The following is an 18858-nucleotide window of genomic DNA, read 5'->3' on the forward strand; positions in this document are numbered from 1 at the left end:
CCTTCCTTTTTTTTCCTAGAACATGCTGTTCCAGATTTAAAGCATTCATAATGTCAGTGTTTCATTGGATCCTATTGAGTTTGTGCATTGAGATGTTCCCACAGACTTACAGTGAGCCTTGGCCTCTCTCCTTGCCTTTTAGCAACATCTTTGTTTTGTCTAGATTCAGTCTTCCGCTTTTAGTTCAACGCTGGAAATTCTTCTGCTAGACTGGCTTTTCTTTCCCTCACACATACACGGATGTAGTCACAAACACATTCACTCACTTAGCCTCCACCTCCATTAGCTTGTGTGCCTTATTATGAATACAGCAGTGCGAATACTTCTTATTCATGCAGCACTGGACCTAAAATAGACCAAAGGACTTCAGAGTATCAAATTGAGGCCATGTGTCCCCTAAAAATACCCTCCGTATTGTTTACAAGTCAGGGATGGCAGTGACCTGCCAAAAGACTCCACTTTCATGCTCAGTGCAACGCCAACTCCTATTTTATACGAGCGGCCTATTTCGTCTGGGGTGGAGGTTGTGTGGGTTTCCCAGTATACTCTGGTCTGCGGTGATGGGAACTTTGTGGTAATGTGAATATAGTGTCGATAAAGTTTGAGGACTGACCTTTAACCAGAAGGTCATTTTGCAGAAAAGTTGCTGCACCAGAAGTCTGCACCGATGACTTTTAAGATTTCTGACAAAATATAGGAGCCTTTTGAAGTATAAACCAAAGACTTTCAGTTTTCTTTGATTTGTGTTTAATCCTCTAGAGTCTGACACATACTATCTGCATCAGCTGGAATGCTTTTTTTTCCAAAAAAGAGATTACTTTTTCCCCAAGAGCAAAACTCTGAATTCCTCTTTACTTGCTCAACTGTTATTCCTTGTGTCTGTCTACGAGAGGAATGTGCTTTGGGAAGTTTTCAACACCTCTGAGACCGAGCAGGAAGAAGGAGGCATTCTGACTAGTGCAGCAGAATGCCTCACTTGCATCCGCTCGGCTAAAGCCTCGCAAACAAAGACTGTTCTGTTTGTGTGAGGAGGAGTACAAGAATTTTTTCTATCCAATATCCCTCTGGCTGACTCACATTATATGATCACTCGCTTTTGATTAAGCCTCGGTCTACATGTATTGTATTTGAAATTAACTAGAAAAATCAGTCTGAAGCACACAGTCGTGCTTAAAGCTGAAGTCAGTGCCGTTTCTTTATGTCGAAGTGACAGCAGCCCTATGGAGAGAAGCTTGCTTCTGCTCTTTGCTGTGCTACTGTAAGGCCATGATAGGGGTAGCGGAGTGGAAACACTTAGGCAGCGATTTTGGTTGGGAGTCGGGCAGAATCTGTGCCAATTTAACAAGGCCTCCGGCAGAAGGGAGAGAGCGAGGGAAAGGGGAACGAGAGGGCGGGGTGGAGGTGGAGACTGGGGGCTGGGCTTTTAAATAGAAACAGCCTCTCAAACATGTTTTGGTATTTTTTCTTACCCTGGACTCTCATCATTTTCTCACTCGGGCAAAGTGATGAATGTGATCAAATTTCAAAATTGCACTGAACTTTTTATGCTGACTCGGATATGCAACTTTGATATATTAGAAAACTGAAATGGTATGTATTTGTGGTTGTTTTGAAGACGCTCTATTGTTTTTTGCATTGTTTCTCCAAAAATTCACTTCACTCATGGCCTCATTAAAATAATTACAGCCTAATTTTTTCTCCTAATCCCCTTGTGGCGTTTGATCCAGCCTAGTGTGTGATCTTTTTATTGTGTGGAGGCATCACTGAACTGTAATGGGTACCATCTGCCCAATATTGTTTATGGTGCACGCTTGTCAAAGTCACTGTTACTCAAGTAGTAAGTATGTGAAGGCATTCTCTGAGCGTACCAGGGAGTTCTGCATGGAGTACAGCTGTGAGCTTCAACAGATATTCATGAACATTTCTGTGATATTGATATTAGCAAAAGGGTATTCCGTATGCTTCAGCAAGCACGTCTACGTATTTGATATTTCAGCCTGATGCTTTTACTCAGAGCAGTTTTGAGTACAGGCAGATACAGATACAGACTCAACCTCATTCAGTAGATAAGTCATGTAAGGTCACAGCGACTGCACTCTGACTACATCACTGTGACAGAAGTGCCTGAAATATATATAGATGTAGAGATGAAGGGGTTATGATTGAATATGTTTTATTGAATTCAAATTCAGCTTTAAATCTCCTTATCAAATGAGAACCCTTTAGATTGTCTCACTGAACGGATTTTGCTTTTAATTAATTTGTCCAAGTGAAAGCGTTTAACTTTAACAAGACAAGAAGTTCAGTTCCCCTGGTCTGCATGTTGAAGTGTCCTTGGGAAGATACTGAACCACAAACTGCTCCTGGTGTGCTGGTCGGCACCTTGTACGGCAGCCACCGCCATCAGTGTATGAATGTATGTATGAATTGCTGTAATTTGCGTCGGACAAAAGCGTCTGCTAAATGCCCTAAAATGTAAATGTAGAGGTAAAACTCACATGCAATAAGATCTGAGATGTTGCCACTCAGATCTCTCCTCCTGTGTGGCAGCATGTCATGACTAATCTGCGAATGAAGGAGGGAGTAGATGACAATGATACAGCCCAGTTTAAAGGAAATGCAAAGCAAGTCCTTGTGCAGGCTGTACTTAGGATTTTGAGCGAAAAAGCCAACATGAGCGAGGGATGAGGAAAGATGGAGAAGGCATGTATGTGTCAACTGCAGTGCCATTAGTTATAATAATATAGTATCAGTGTGCCACTGGAGCTGTGAAAGATAATAGCCCCCCTTAAATAACCACATTCCTGCTCTGCACTGTTACAGCAACTTCAATTAGATTGATTTCCACCATCATAAAATACATGATTATTTTCAGTCTTTTCCCGATTTTACTCTCAGTTCTTCAGGTTGGTCACAGGGGGCACTTGGCAGGCGGTGCAGGGTTGTGCCAGCAAGGAACTTGGAAAAAAGCCACACACACAAAAACCACACATAAAAGCCCCTGTTAGTTATGAATCACAGCTGATTTTAAGACGGTTATAATCCTGGCTCAGTCAGAGGAATGTTGCAGGAGCATGTGGCCACTTTAAGAAGACAGTCATCTTGTGAGGCATTTTGATGGAGGCTTTACTCATTTCCTTCCTAGAATGACACATTTGCTGAAGTTTTTTTAGCCCAAAATGAACAAGCAGGTCTTCTTCCTTAGCCCACAGTATATAGATAAGTCATTATAAATTCCACAGCTCCCTTTCAGGAAATTATGTGACTCTGGGGTGGGTCTGTGTTTTTGTTTCCTGTATTTGGAGAGAGAGTAGCCCACCCTGGCAATCACTCAAAACCACATCTTCCACCTACATTCTGCCCCGTCGTGAAAGGAGCTTTCTTTACCCACCCTGCCAAGAGACAGACCTGATTTACCACCAGAGATCACAAATGAAAAGAGCAGCCTGTTTAAAGTATGCCCCCTCCTCCACCGCTTTGAGCAGCTCTTTGTGCGGGGGCTTGTGCGTGAATCTGACACAGGTTACTGTCGTTCCTCTGCAAAAAATACCAAAGGTCAACAAAACCCTTTTTTTTGTATACTTTTCTATTCGGTCGAATGTGAGACCTCACCGCGAGATCTTCTGGCCAACTGACAACACAAACACAGTCGTAAAGCAGCAAGGATGGTTTATTTCTTCTGGGCTGTGGAATGCTCTCTGAAGAGAGACAAAGATGGCTCTGCTTACTGACTCCCCAGTGAATGACATTTTGCGGCATCATTTAGACGTTTGGATGTGCGTTAGTGCGAATGCGACATATGAATTTGGATCTTAACTATGAAATAAAAGTTTTATGAGAGATGCCAAGAATATCTTCAGCACTGAAGCTTTAAGGCCTACTTTGAGATGGAAATTCAAAAGTCTTTATTTAATATTTGAAAGAAGTTTGAGACAGATTCTAACACGCATTTGGCTCGAGACTGTCCAACATTCAACCAAAGAGTACATTCAGCAATTGCCTCATGCTACCAATATATAATGAAAACCATCTCTGTTATCTCTTCTTAGAGTTTTCAGTATTGATCGTCTCTGAGCCTTGTTGCCTGGCTTAAAGAGCAAGCACGACATATTTAATTAGCTTACCCCCCCCCCCCTCTTGGAATTGGCTTACACAGACAAGCTGATTTATGTCCATATTCATGTATGAGTTGTCGTCTGTGAGGCTGCATGTTGAGCCTCACTTTGGATGAGTTGAAGACCATAATCCTTGCTGAATACTGTAATTTACCACAATGCAGTCTGACAGCCAGGCAAATTACAGGTCTACAATGTCTGTATCTATAACACCTTGGGTGCTGCACTGCAATAACACGATTCTGAACATGGCGGACGCACCGACTGCCCTCTTTCCTCCTGAGGTGATGCCCTTTGGTATGTGACATGCCCCTGCCACATTTTTATAGACCGATTTTTTTTTATCTTTTCAAGGCTTTACTACAGAGCTCGACTTGTCAGCTTTTGCTTTAATTGAAGGGTATTTAAATGAAGTCTTAATGTAGGTTTAGTCGGAATAAATGCAGAAGAATTCCTGGCATGTTTCAGGCTGGTTTTGCTGCAGGGATAAAAGCCTTTAAAGTAAAGTCGGGGGATTTTTTATACCACACTGCCTCTTGACCTGCATGCCAAGGATGACTTTGCAAGTACCTGTTCCCACACACAGCAAGCTGCCACAACTGTCCGCGTGCTGGAACTGTTCTCTTGACACTTCCCTGAGAAATCTTTCTAAAATGGTTCCAGACCTTCCTGGCAATGCATGTTGATAGCAGATAACGGCTTGTTTGACTTGGTGGCCAATGAAACACGACTGACATGCTAGGCCGACTGGTTTCTTGTGCAGGTGAATGGAAACATGTGCAGGTAGGCGTAAATGAGGTCACCGTGAGGTCAGCTGGTGTAACGAGGAACAAAACACAGGCAGTGATTTGAGGAAATGTGACCCCATGTAGGGCAGAGAACTGGAGGCTGAACACTACAAGAGCTTACTGCCACCATGAAGACTGCGAGCTAGTATCTTCAGAAAGAAATTAGTTATATGAGAAATTTCTGTGGTTTTATGCAACATGATATCATCAAACCTATTAAGACACAAAAACTAGGGGGGAAAAAAAAAGACCATGTGGCATGAAAGAAGGAATTATTGGCTTTAGAAGCCCTACTTATTCCCGGATATGCAGAAATTGGTAAATAGACAGTTTGACTGAAGTTTGGAGTATTTATATACTTTTGGTCCTGTTTGATCTGTGTATTTCTGGCGTAACAATCTTTTTCACTTGGATAAAATTTGCCGGTCATCTGTGCAGCTGCAAGAAGCTCTGGGATATATAGTGACAACTCTCTCAGCGTAGATATCCATTATGGGATGCAGTAAGTGAAGGCATACACATGTGACCAGGTGCACACTCAGTCTGTTGTCAACGCCTTAATGAGCTCCTGTCATTCAAAATCATGTGTAGCTACTTTATTCTCTGTTTTTAGAAAAGAAACCTCTTTCTGGTGTGTTCTGCAGAGATGCTTGTATGACTGATGTATTATTCGTTGTGCAGGTTGTTTGATAGCTTTATCTGAATGCACCTCTAAAACTGAGCTGTGCTGTAAAGCCCCATTCATGTCTACAGCCCTCCATGTCAATCTAGCTGGTTTTGAAATTATCTGAATAAAAAACACACATTTATGTAAGAATCACAACAGCAATGGCACTTGGTAACATTTACATATCATTTTGAAAATGCCACAACTCTGAATTGAATGCTGTTGGAATAATGTAAGTGCTGCAGTGAAACATACAGGGAGAGAGAGATTAAATGAACATTTTTGTCCTTTCTCTAAGATTAATGTAATGCATTTATCATGTCAATAGTTGTCTCTTATGTGCAAAATCAGGAAATACAGTGAAAGGTACAAGGCATTTAAGAAAATTGATCTTCTTACGTTAGATTCATCCTAAAAAGTAGCTAAAGCTTTATATTAGGTAATTTAGCATGTATATAAGTAACATATTGGCTCCTTAGTAGTCATTACAAAGCACTTATTAAGGTATTTTTCTTCATGACTGTAGTCCACAGTACATGAATTTACTATCTTAATATGCTTTGCACTGTATGGGCATTACAAGGTGTCTTCTTACTGGCTTCCTTGTCTTTGCCAGCTGCCTGATCTTTACTGCACATGTGCAACTCTCAACAGAGATGAGACAGAAATGAAATGACTCACTCCCAACTACATCCATCAGCAGCTCTCGAAAGAAAATGTTGTTGATAAACACTTTTTTAAACAAATTGAATGGCTTTTAGAATGTAGTTTAATGAAGTATATGATCTGCTGCTTTTCCACTGCGCATCTGTGACGCCGAATATGAAATGCACAAAAAAAAACCAATTGCCCGTTTTTACTGGATTTACCCCGTGTTTAATAACCTGGCTAGTTACAATAATTTTGGTGTAAAACTGGTTTAACTGTGAATATTTTTTGGTACTATCACCTTACTGACCAAAGCATAATAAGGGAGCAATTCTGTTCATAATCTTCCTTACTTAACATCATGACCAGTAACTAGGAGGTTATTGATGAGGTTGATGGCCTAGTACTTGTAGAATATGGTCATGCAGAATAAGACATGGATACGTGCTTTATTGTGATTATTAATAAAGAGTCAATATTCCATTATTATGCATGCTAATACGCTACTAGTGGTAAATATATGTTCCCTCCAAAAAGTGTTAGAAAAACAATATTTTTCTATTGCTGTGCAACCATGGCAAAAGAGGTTAAAACAACACTCTTACAATAATAGTCATGCCAACAGTCTCTTCATGTTTTTGCTATCTGCATGACTGAACAAGTGTCCCTACTTATCGTCCTGTCATTAAAAGCTTGTGTGCTTTCAGATATCATAAAACGAGCAACAGAATTCGCTATCAGGAACATTATGCGTTTAAAGTGAGGTGAAAACGTGTCAGTAGTTCTGCTGTTAGCAGCGTGTGCGAGCAGCCCCTCACGGTGGTCATTAATTAAGGCTTCAACGGCAAAATAAGTTTTAAAACCTATCAATGATGCAGCTGGTGAGAGAGAATTAAACACTTCTCTCTCTGGATGTTATAACTGTTTTTACTCACAGCTGTTCTGTCTCTCCTGTCAAGTCTGTACGAAGCCATGAAGACAAACACTGATGTAAAAATCTACTTTGTCTGAATGACAAAATACTGCAGCTGTAGCAGAGAGATGAAGCCAGCAGACAGGGTTAAATATGCCTTGTTTGAGAAAGGCTTCAGTGTGTTAAATGTATTCCTGTTTGGCCCTCCCCTCACCTCGTCAGCCACAACAGGTCTGACTGGAAACCCTTTCACACCCCGTTTGAAATTCAGCAAGAGGCGTGTTGGGGCATGAGTGTTTTCATGTGCTTTGCCTCCAGCGTTACATGAATTAATTGTTAAAGTTTAATCATTTCACTGTCTCGCCTGGTGGTCGCTTAGTATGGCAGGAAATATACAGTACACAGGAAATGTAGCTGCTAATCTGAAATGATTCTCTCCCGCAACAGTTATCTTTGCACAGTTGAATTAGTGCCCCATTAGAGTCAAAGCTTCTCAGTGCCTGGCTTTGTCTTTTCTCACTTGTGAAAAAGCCACATTTATCAAAGATAAAGTAGAAAGTGTTATCTCGCATTCGTCTGTTGGAGTAGAAATTAGAGGGTGTATATAATCAAACGAGAGAGGCAACAGTGTTTTTCAAAGATTAAATAGCACTCTTTTCAAAGGACTGTTGTTTGCAGACCGTTGGAGCCGACTCTCATCGACATACTTGTGTTTAGGAGGTTGGCGCACTCGTGTTTTTTGGAGCCGGGAACACTGCAGCTGTCGAACAGACGTTTGTTGAGCGGGTTTACTGGAGAGCCTTAGGAGAGGGCAGCGATGCTTGGGTTTCTGTTTTCTTTATGGATCAGATGACCTAAGATGGTGTCTCGCAAAAGAATGTGCCGGATCTGAGACACTGCCACTCCGAAATCCCGCTTGATGAGCTTGGACTTCTTATTTCTCAACATGCGTGCACACACGCTGCCTCGTTTGTCATCTGAAAAATTAATCTAGAAGGAAAACAGTCCCTCTTTTGTACGTGGGGCTCTGTCTCCTGTGGCTGGTATCCAGTTCTGTAACGAGCAGCAGCTGGCTCAGAGGCCTGTACTCGGGAGCTGCATCCCTCACCCTGATGAATGTGTCATTTGTTGCTTGTTTAGTACTCGCTTTTGTTCAGACTCTGAACCATCCTCTCTCACACACACTCATAAAAAGCCTGAACACACACAATACTCAACTACAGTTTGTATAGCCCAATTATTAACAAAGCATAGGCCTTCATGACTTTTAGGTTTTGGAAAGAAAGAAGATGGCTCTTGGACAGCATTTGAACATTTGTAGCCAATGAAAGTTCTTGCATTCTTGTGTAGTACTTAATAGTAGTTCCTGTTACACCACAGTCATCAAATACAGGTCGGACCACTTTCCTCCTGTGGTTGTTTTTAGTGCTTTATCTGCAGGAGCAGGGCAGTAATAATGCCATGACTTCACATTTGACATCGAAGCCTTATGAAGTGATGTCTGCTGATGACTAAAGTGGAAATTGTTGCTCATCTTCTTCCTAGTGAAAGAAGAGATCTTTTTTTTTTTGCGCCTTCTGACTTCTTGCACAGAAATCCTTTTCATCCAGACAAGTGCTTTATTTCAGTCAAATTTCTGTCTCCTCCTCCCTCCTCCAGCTTTCCTACTCACTGTATCTGCGTAATTGGTGTGTCAGTGAATGTAGAAGAAACTGTTTATCATAAACTACAGCACAGAAGCATTTGTCTTTTGTTCCCCTTAGAAAATATTCATGACAGAGCAACATCTCCAAAATAGGGCTGTAATGCACACTCAATGTTGTTCTTAGTCCCTATGTGAATAGAGCATTTACATCAGGACAATGTCACACTTTGCTGAAGTGACTAGCTGGGTGAAAAATAGTTTGGTCCCCTCAAGTCTTTTTTGTCCTTGTTTTCCCCCTTCAGTGGCCTCTTCCCCTCTCTCAGTTAGTGGGTTTCCTGTCCCATCTGGAGCAAACCCAGAATGTCCAAAGAAGGATTGGGTCCAGTAGGAGTAGGAGGACCGATCCGTGACATCACAGCGTCAGAGAGTCCAACACATAGGCAGGAGATCATGCCAGCATCAGCATTTTTGTTTTTAATCCCAAGTTGTAAAAAAAAATATCTGATACAATGTGCCTGTATAGACTCAGGCCCTTGTGATTAGTGCAATCGAGTTCAGAAACATCAGTACAAGGGGAGGGAAGCATGTGCACCAGCTAGGCTGGCCTTCAATCTAAACAAAAGAATATTAAGAAGTTGACATGAAACACAAGACTAAAGAAAGTGAGAAAGGGGAGTGAGAAATCCTCTGATTGAATGAGGCTGATCTTTAATGTCTGAAGTTTGAACCAGAGGACCAGTGAGTACCATGAGAGCAGGGATATTTTAGTGTCTTTTGATATAAACTTGAAAAAATGGATGACTGGATGTGCTTGAGTGTTTTTGCTTACCTATACTCTGCATGCTTACCATGGATCTGTCTCCTGAAATGTCAGTGACTTCTCCAGGACTACAGTGGGAGCTGGTACAGGGGAAGAAAAGAGGCTGAAGGGAGGGTGAAACAGGCTTGCGGTCACTGAAAAAAATAGCAGACTAGAAGTGGGTTAGGGTCATTGAGTTTTTCTAATGACTGGCCCATTATATGTTATAATGCTGGGGAGGGATCCTATACAGTTACATTAATTTCAATCGTTTGCACAGCTGCATCCTTGTCATAAGTTTAATTCCACTTGCAGACATGAATATTCAGAACAAGCATATGGATTTTTATTTATTTTTTTTTTAATTAAAGAAACGGTTCACGCAAGAAGAAACATTCAGATGTAAAGTTGAGTGAAGTTTTGAAGCCCACAAAACATTTACAGACAGTTCAGTGTTGCTGCATTCTCCAACTACAGAAGTAGATGGGCACATCAGAAGCCCCACAATCCCAAATTGTCTTGAAAAGATGTTATATACACCCTTTTTAAAGCCAAAATCTTCCCTGGAGCTGCCAAGCTAAATGCAGTAGCATGCACCCTATCTGAAGTGGGTGCACAAGCTCGACTGCTTGTCAATGGTCAAATTAACTTTCCAAATCAATTTGGGAACTTGGGACTTCCCGAGATGTGGATTATGCCAGACAAGGCCAAATTTACCCAATATTTGCCTGGGGTTAGAAACTAAAATATTTTATGGTAGATAAGTTGTGCCCTTAACAAAGTCCAACCTAAAAATGATATATTGTAATCAAAATTGGTCATTCATCTGCTCTTAGTCTGCCATTTATTAAATGGTGTAATTAAACATAGTCAGTATCTGAGATGTGAATGCCTTACTGTCATCCGTTTTATCAGTTGGAAACACAACGACAGCCTCAAGGACAAAGTGAAAAGATTATTGTCAAGCACAGTTGGTGGAGGTTTGCTTATCTTAAACAAACCCAGAAGCAGATGATAAAAATGTACTGCTCCTTCTGTTTACCAGGATCTGTTGTCCAAACTGTCAGTACCTGCATGGGAACTTTAACTCAGCAGGTTTGTTATCTGGCCTCCAGGTGTGGTGAGCAGCAGGTCTGTGTGGAGTAAGATTTCACAGGCTTTCTACCCACACAATAGCAGTCAGATGAACAGAGCATCGCCTCAGGGTTGGTGACAGAGTCTGATTCATATTATGTACAGGGAAAAGTTGTGTTATGTAATCAAAGCAATCACACTTTACTGTTAAAAATAAAGGTACTGGTGCCGAAAGTTGTCGTGATTTTTTTCTATGAAACATTGAAGAGCCCCGCTTCCTGTCCATACATAAAATGTACAGTCGATTATGAGATGCCTTAAAATTAAAACTTTAGTTTCCTTTTTCAATGGTCGATGTTATTAAGTCCATGGCACATAAGTGGACCTTTTTAAGAGAAGAGTGCAGCTGTTTTTCTCACAGTCAAAGGCCTGTTAGTCATTGTAAAATTCAGTATGTCAATAACACTAAGTGCCTCTGGAGACATTTTTTTTTTGTCCCAGTAACCTCGAGAACCATGGGAACTGTAAATATAACTATGCAAAAATGTTCCTCTTGCCCTCCAGCAGAGACCAGGCGCAGATTGTTTTAACATGGAGGGAAGTTCACTTAATGCCCATTAGCCCAGGCCATTTTGGAGCCATTTTCACACATCTGTGAGAGGAATTCCCATTAAAGATCATTCATTAAGACCCACTGTGATCATTTCTTTTTCAGAAGGATTTCTAAAGGTCTGTGCTGGGAGCATGTAGCATGATAATGAGTGAAGCACTGGAGGGATGTTTTACAGACCACCAGTGGGCTACAGGCATGGGAATTATGCCTCCCTTGGACTTCACTTTGATTCTTGTACATTCTAACATAATCCATAATCCGGCTAATAACCTCTCCAGTCAATGGACGGGCTGACTGACTAATCAAACATGTTTCAGTGTTGAAAGAAATTCTGTTTCTTTCTGAGGGTTTTTGGCGACAGTTGATATTAGATGCTTTTTTTTTAGGTACGTTTTCTGCTAAGATGGGTGCTTTTCCGTATTCAGGTATTATTATGCTTTGTATGTTGCAGTACATGAATGAGCAACAGTACAGGTATAATACATTCATTGTTTTAGTTAACTTAAATTATTTCTGTTTTTATCCTTACAGGCACACTCTAAATTATTAAATGCTTCTGCATCACACACAATATACTACACTAATTGCCATGATTTTGTTTTGTTTCTTTGGGTTTTTTTTTTTGGTTTTGTTTTTGTTAGTTCTTTATGGGATAAACTGATGGTGAGCTCCTGCTCCTCATGTCTGCTTCCAGCAGCCATATGGGTTGTGCTCTCAGTTCCTCTGAAAGGTTTTTCTTTAACAACATGGCTTTACTGTTAATTATCCTTTGCCTTAGGAAATCAAAGGTGGGCTTAATTAACCCATTTATCCAAAGGTACAAGATCAGTGGATAAATACTGGGTATGATCTCAAGGTCAGGCTTAGGATAATGAATCCAGTGGTATTGTGGGGAAAGTAACACTCATCATCAACAGCCATAATTTTTACAACCACTGCAATTTATTGTTACATTTTAGATTTCTTTGTCCATTTGTAATCAGACTCAACTAATGTCCATTTCTTTTCTTTCAGGATTCCGCAAAATCAGCCTTGATGATCTGCGCAAGGCCTATATCGTCAAGGATGTGCAACAGTACATCCTCCACAGGCTGGACCAGGAGGAGGCCTTGAGGCAGCACCTGACCAAGGAGACAGCAGAGATGCTCAACCAACTCCACATCAAAAGCAGTGGCTGCTTCCTCTACCTGGAGCGCGTGCTGGACGGCGTGGTGGAGAACTTCATCATGCTTCGCGAGATCCGTGACATCCCTGGTACTCTCAACGGCCTCTACCTGTGGCTCTGCCAGAGACTTTTTGTCAGAAAACAGTTTGCCAAAGTCCAGCCCATCCTTAATGTAATCCTGGCCACTTGTAGGCCACTCACAGTCAAGGAACTGTACCATGCAGTCTGGACCAAAAACATGACACTTACTATGGAAGAATTTCAGAAAAAGATGGACATTCTCTCCAAGTTGTTGGTTGATGGCCTTGGGAGTACTAAAATCCTTTTTCACTACAGTTTTGCAGAGTGGCTACTGGATGTTAAGCATTGCACCCAGAAGTACTTGTGCAATGCAGCGGAGGGACACCGAATGTTGGCAATGAGTTATACTTGTCGGGCAAAGCAGCTCAAACCACTTGAAGTGCAGGAATTTGCACTGCACCTTGTCAGTTCCAATCTGCAGATTGAGCCATTTAATCTGGCTCTTTGGATGGTTTGGAATGGCACTCCTGCTAAAGACTCTCTGACCACCTCTATACCAAGAGAACAGGAGGTCCTGCAACTTCTGGTCAAGGCTGGAGCTCATGTAAACAATGAGGATGACCATGCATCATGTATTGTGCAACAGGCCCTTGAAAGAGAGGACTCAATACGGACACTACTTGACAATGGGGCATCTGTCAACCAGTGTGACTCCAGTGGGAGAACTCTGCTTGCTAACGCAGCTTACAGTGGAAACCTTGATGTGGTCAACCTGCTTATATCTAGAGGGGCTAACATGGAACTAGAGGACAACCATGGACAAACCGCACTTACTCTTGCTGCGAGGCAGGGCCATACCAAAGTGGTCAACTGCCTAATTGGTTGTGAGGCCAACATAAACCACACAGACCATGATGGATGGACAGCCCTGCGCTCTGCAGCATGGGGTGGACATTCAGAGGTTGTGTCTGCTCTGCTTTATGCTGGTGCCAGAGTGGACTGTGCCGATGCTGATGGTAGAACTGCTTTGAGAGCTGCTGCCTGGGGAGGCCATGAAGACATCGTGTTGAACCTTCTTCAGCATGGGGCTGAAGTCAACAAGGCAGACAATGAAGGAAGAACAGCTCTCATTGCTGCAGCTTACATGGGACACAGAGAAATTGTCGAGCACCTCTTGGACCACGGAGCCGAAGTTAATCATGAAGATGTGGATGGAAGGACTGCCCTCTCAGTCGCCGCTCTCTGTGTTCCTGCAAGTAAAGGCCATGCTTCTGTTGTGAGCCTTCTGATTGACAGAGGAGCAGAGGTTGACCACTGTGATAAAGACTGCATGACTCCCCTCCTTGTGGCTGGCTATGAAGGACATGTCGATGTTGTCGATCTACTTTTGGAAGGCGGAGCTGATGTGGATCACACAGACAACAATGGCCGCACTCCTCTTCTTGCTGCTGCATCAATGGGCCATGCCTCAGTTGTCAACACATTACTTTTCTGGGGGGCTGCTGTTGATAGCATCGACAGTGAGGGAAGGACTGTGCTGAGCATAGCATCTGCTCAGGGTAATGTGGAGGTGGTCAGAACTCTGCTGGACAGAGGTCTGGATGAGAATCACAGGGATGATGCAGGCTGGACCCCGCTACACATGGCTTCTTTCGAGGGCCACCGCCAAGTGTGCGATGCCCTTATTGAGCAAGGTGCTCGTTGTACAGAGGTTGACAATGATGGTAGAATACCGCTGATATTAGCTGCACAAGAGGGACATTACGACTGTGTACACATTCTTCTGGAAAACAAATCATGCATTGATGAGAGGGGATATGATGGAAGGAATGCTCTCAGGGTGGCTGCTCTAGAAGGCCACAGGGACATTGTTGAACTGCTGCTGAGCCACTGTGCTGATATAGATTACAAAGACGCAGATGGACGCCCAACGCTCTACATATTGGCACTTGAAAATCAGCTGGCCATGACAGAGTATTTCCTTGAAAATGGAGCAAATGTGGAAGCGTGTGACACTGAGGGCAGAACAGCCCTCCACGTGTCCTGCTGGCAAGGGCATGTTGAAATGGTGCGGCTTCTGATAAACTATCATGCTGATGTGAATGCCTGTGACAATGAGAAGCGATCTGCCCTCCAGTCTGCTGCATGGCAAGGACACACAAAGGTTGTGCAGTTTTTGATAGAAAATGGCACACATGTGGATCATACATGCAACCAGGGAGCAACAGCACTAGGCATCGCTGCCCAAGAAGGTCACATTGATGTTGTGCAAATACTTCTTGAAAACGGCGCTGACCCCAACCACGCTGATCAGTTTGGACGCACAGCAATGAGGGTGGCAGCAAAAGGTGGCCATTCAATGATTATAAAACTTCTGGAAAAGTATGGGGCCACAACTCTAAATGGCTGCCATCCCTCCCCAGTACACACCATGGAAGAAAAAACCCCACTGGCTGTGACTGGTAAAATGCAATCCCTCACCATTAAATCAAGTAGTTCTGGCAGCACAGGGGCAGGAGACATGCAGTCGTCTGGACGTGGTCTACCCAACGGACCTGTCCATGCTTTCAGTTCGCCATCAGAATCTCCTGATTCCACAGTAGATAGACAGAAATCCTCCTTATCAAATAATTCGCTCAAGAGTTCAAAGAACTCCTCCTTGAGAACTACATCATCGACAGCCACAGCACAGACTGTGCCAATCGACAGTTTTCATGGACTGACATTCACAGAACAAATCCAGCAGCATTCACTGCCTCGCAGCCGGAGCAGGCAGTCGATTGTGTCCCCTTCCTCTACAAACAAGTCCGTTGGTCAGCAGCCATCATCTCCATCCAATGACTTTGACTGGTCTCAGTTGAAACCCAGTCTCAAGTCAACAAAGGGAAGTAAGGCCGGAAATGGGACATCAAATAGTAAAGGAGCATTGGGAGACAAGAAAAAAGGCAAGAACAGCGGATCAACCCATGGTCAGGTTCTTGAGTACGAGATGACTCAGTTTGATAAGAGGATTGCTCTCAACAAATCAGTAGCGAACATTGCAGTGAAGGATCCCCATTGCAAGATAATGATTGGTGGTTCAATTCGGTCAGAAAGGGGGCAAGGCCAAGATCCATTCTTTATCCAGCAGCAGAGCTGCTCTGAGAAGAAGAGGAATGGCATTATGACCAACCCCAACTATCATCTCCAGGGTAATCAGGTTTTCCTGAGTAGAGTATCAGTTCCTCGGACTGTACAGAACAGGGGCCACCAGGATGTTCTAGAGAACTATCCCATAGGGGAAACCGAGCTAAGCCTTAAACAAGCCCTCAAACTGCAGATTGAAGGATCAGACCCTGGGTTTAACTACAAAAAGGAGACTCCATTATAGCTGGTAAGAGATGCTTTTCAAAAAAATCCTCCCATATGTGCTCTTGGTCAAATACATCAAGCATTTGTCTCAAAGTTGAAATCAAGGTCAGAGCGACAGCACATAGACAAGACTTTGGATTGTCTGTTCATTTACAGTGGCCAATAGTCGACTTTTAGTTGAAACTGGATTGCACTCAACACAACCACCATTAGTTGGATTTAATCAGACTTGCATGAAGAATGTCTCAATCTGGATAGGCAGATTTTTTCCTCCCAGGCAAAACATTCACCCAAGTCATTACTGTACTGTTTCAGATGTCTTGAATGCCATTCGTCTTGCAGACATTGGAGGGAATGTGCCAAAGCAACTGTTTTCATCTGCATAAAAAAAAAAAAAAGATTTTTAGTTTCATCAGTGGGAGACCTCAAAATATACCTAGGGATGATTGTTGATTGCTGCCTAAGGCTTACGTGAACTGATACATCGATGTGCCTACATCTGTTACAGCCTTCTTCATGTATTCATGCAAACTATCATTTTAATTTAATGTAATGCTATTTAATAAACAGTGTATGCACTTTTAAAAGAGTAAAATGACAGACATGCATTTGTTCTATTCACTTTGTATCCCATCCATGTTTTATCAGTAAATGTTTGAGAGAAACATACCAATGCTTTTTTTTATTATTTTATATTTTGTTTGTTCTGTCTACCTTTTCACGCTGACAGCAATGTGCCACTGAGTACATTGTCACAAATCACAGGACATAACAGTAACTGATGCCATGGTATGAATTTAAGCGCATTGATAGTCAGCCTTTCTAGAGACCCCAAATAATCTGTGTTAACCTTGGTCAGTGTGCTAAACCTATGTTGTGTGTAATATGTTAATAGCTATGGCAATTTACTTCATGAGTATATACAAGCATATTTATTTTTGGAAAAAAGCCACTTTTGCTGCATTTTGTGTTGCATTACGCTCTACCATGGTGCTGTGTTCAGAAGTTGCCTGCAGTTATTTTGGACTTTCAATTTTGTCGGTTTTGTGCGTCTGTTTATTATTACAAATATCTGAGAAAGAGGGGGGTTCATTGAAAATTAAAAAAAATGATAATTTTGTCCCTATGGGATTTATCAGTTGCTTGTGTGTTATTATTTTGTGTGCGCGTAAAAAATATTTAAACAACCCAGTGTGTACCGTCAGCAGAAGTTTGGTGCTAAATGCAGTGATTTCAAGTGAAAGCAGACATTTTGAGAAATGCATTTGTCTGCAGAGTGACATGTATAACCTACTGCAATGCAAGAAACAAAATCCAAGCTTTGTTTCCTTCCTGTCATGTGGTTAATTTCCAGTTATTCATGCTGGATTTTTCAGGGGCATGACACAAAAAAACGGCTCAAAAGGGTTCAGCCATTAAGACAACTCATAGCTGTGAATGATATTGTTTGACATGCAGAGTTGTAAAGCCAAAGTTGAAACAACATAACTCTGTCCCGCCTTCTCCCCGTGAGAAGCTGAAATCAGTTTAACAGGACTTAACCCCGCAGGAGATAGAGGGGAGTAGGTGCTCGACTGTGACACTGAGGGAACTGAAACATCTGTTTCTCATGAACTCTATGGAGCTGCGTTAGCGTTTACAGACTGTGTCATATTTTTGCAGGCTTTTCATATTGTCAACAGTGAGTTGTTGTTTTTTTTCGCCAAGAAGCGGGATCGGGGGGAGTAGAAACCTATCGCATGCACAAACACTAATAAGCCCTAGTGAAAGCGCTCATCTCTCCAGTACTACAGTAGCTCAAAGGTATGCCATGAAGGGTCAATGGAAGGATTCAAGGCAGGATCGGGTCTAGAAGCAGTGTTGCAAAACATACTGTATGGTCTTATTAAGCAGTTATCTTGTTTGTCTTGACTGTGTTTTGTCTGTCATCTTTGATTTGACCGTCAGTGACTGGATTGTAAATAGCTTCCCATGTACATTCAACTTTCATTTAAAAAGAATTCCTGTATTATATGAAGTGGAATTTTCTGATGTATATTAAAGTGCTTAATAAACATATTTGCTTTACTGCTGAAAAACAAATGTTGCACATTTTTTCACACTATTTCAACAAAATGCACAGAAATGAGGAATGCAGAACAATAATTTAAATAATTTAGTTATGGAAGTGTTGCTTTATGATGTCAGTTGGCCGATAGTGGCCTATCGCAGATATATCATTACTGGCCTATACATTGCCCGATATGTGCTGATATGAAAATGTTCTTTTACACATCTTTATCATTAGTGTTTGTTAACCACATTTGAGGGATCATTGCTCAAAACGTGTCTGTCAGCCGATATTTCAATTACAGGACTTGTTGCCTCCAAATATCGGTGTTGGAATTGGCCCAAAAAAGCTAAGTATTGGTCAGGCTCTATTTTTCATTATAGAAAAGCTGCAAAACCACAGGCTATGCTGTTGATACATACCTTACTGTTGGTCATTAAATGGTGGAGGGTCAAACCAGGACACTGCAGGCATCACAACAAATTGATGTGTTGTGATCCCCCCAACCCCCATCGTAATAAATCTGTCATGAATCTGATTTTGGCTGAGTTATTTCAGCTGTGTTGCAAACGCATTTAACTAAATGAGGGGCATTTTAGCTTTTGGCCCAAAGACTGACGATTCTGACTAATTAGATTTAATAACCATCACCCAACATTTCATGAAAAAATGTGCCAGAGCAGCTCAAGTGGTTTTAAGATTTTTGGACTTTCAGCACGGCCTTTTCACAGTGTTTTCAGAGGGTCGAATGTTAATGAGCAAACCATCTGGTACTGATGTCATGTAGTATGCACTGTCCAAGCTTGGAGGAGCCAGTGGCTACATCTGGTTGTTCTCCACCCATGCCCTTGTTTTGGATACAGTGCTAACAAGCTCCCACGCAATATACACAACATGGCGACAGTTGTGGCCGACTTGTTCCAGACTCAACCTTCATCCCACTGGCCTTCATGTATGTGCCATCAAAAACCATATTTGAGCAAGTTTTCATCCCAGCAAAACACTTCAG

General features: G+C 42.1%; 1 protein-coding gene across 1 annotated transcript in view; it reads left to right on the forward strand.

Annotated features, from left to right (window-relative positions):
• The window catches only part of ankrd50 (ankyrin repeat domain 50), a 41350-nt gene extending 23469 nt beyond the window's left edge, over positions 1 to 17881 (forward strand). Inside the window, exon 4 of the mRNA XM_030396690.1 lies at positions 12277 to 17881. Within this exon, the coding sequence (XP_030252550.1) occupies positions 12277 to 15818 (3542 nt within the window). The 3' untranslated portion in view covers positions 15819 to 17881. The remainder of the gene's footprint in view (positions 1 to 12276) is intronic.
• Positions 17882 to 18858: the final 977 nt, after the last annotated feature.

Source organism: Sparus aurata, chromosome 18 (genome assembly GCF_900880675.1).
Source record: "Sparus aurata chromosome 18, fSpaAur1.1, whole genome shotgun sequence".
Taxonomy (NCBI): domain Eukaryota; kingdom Metazoa; phylum Chordata; class Actinopteri; order Spariformes; family Sparidae; genus Sparus; species Sparus aurata.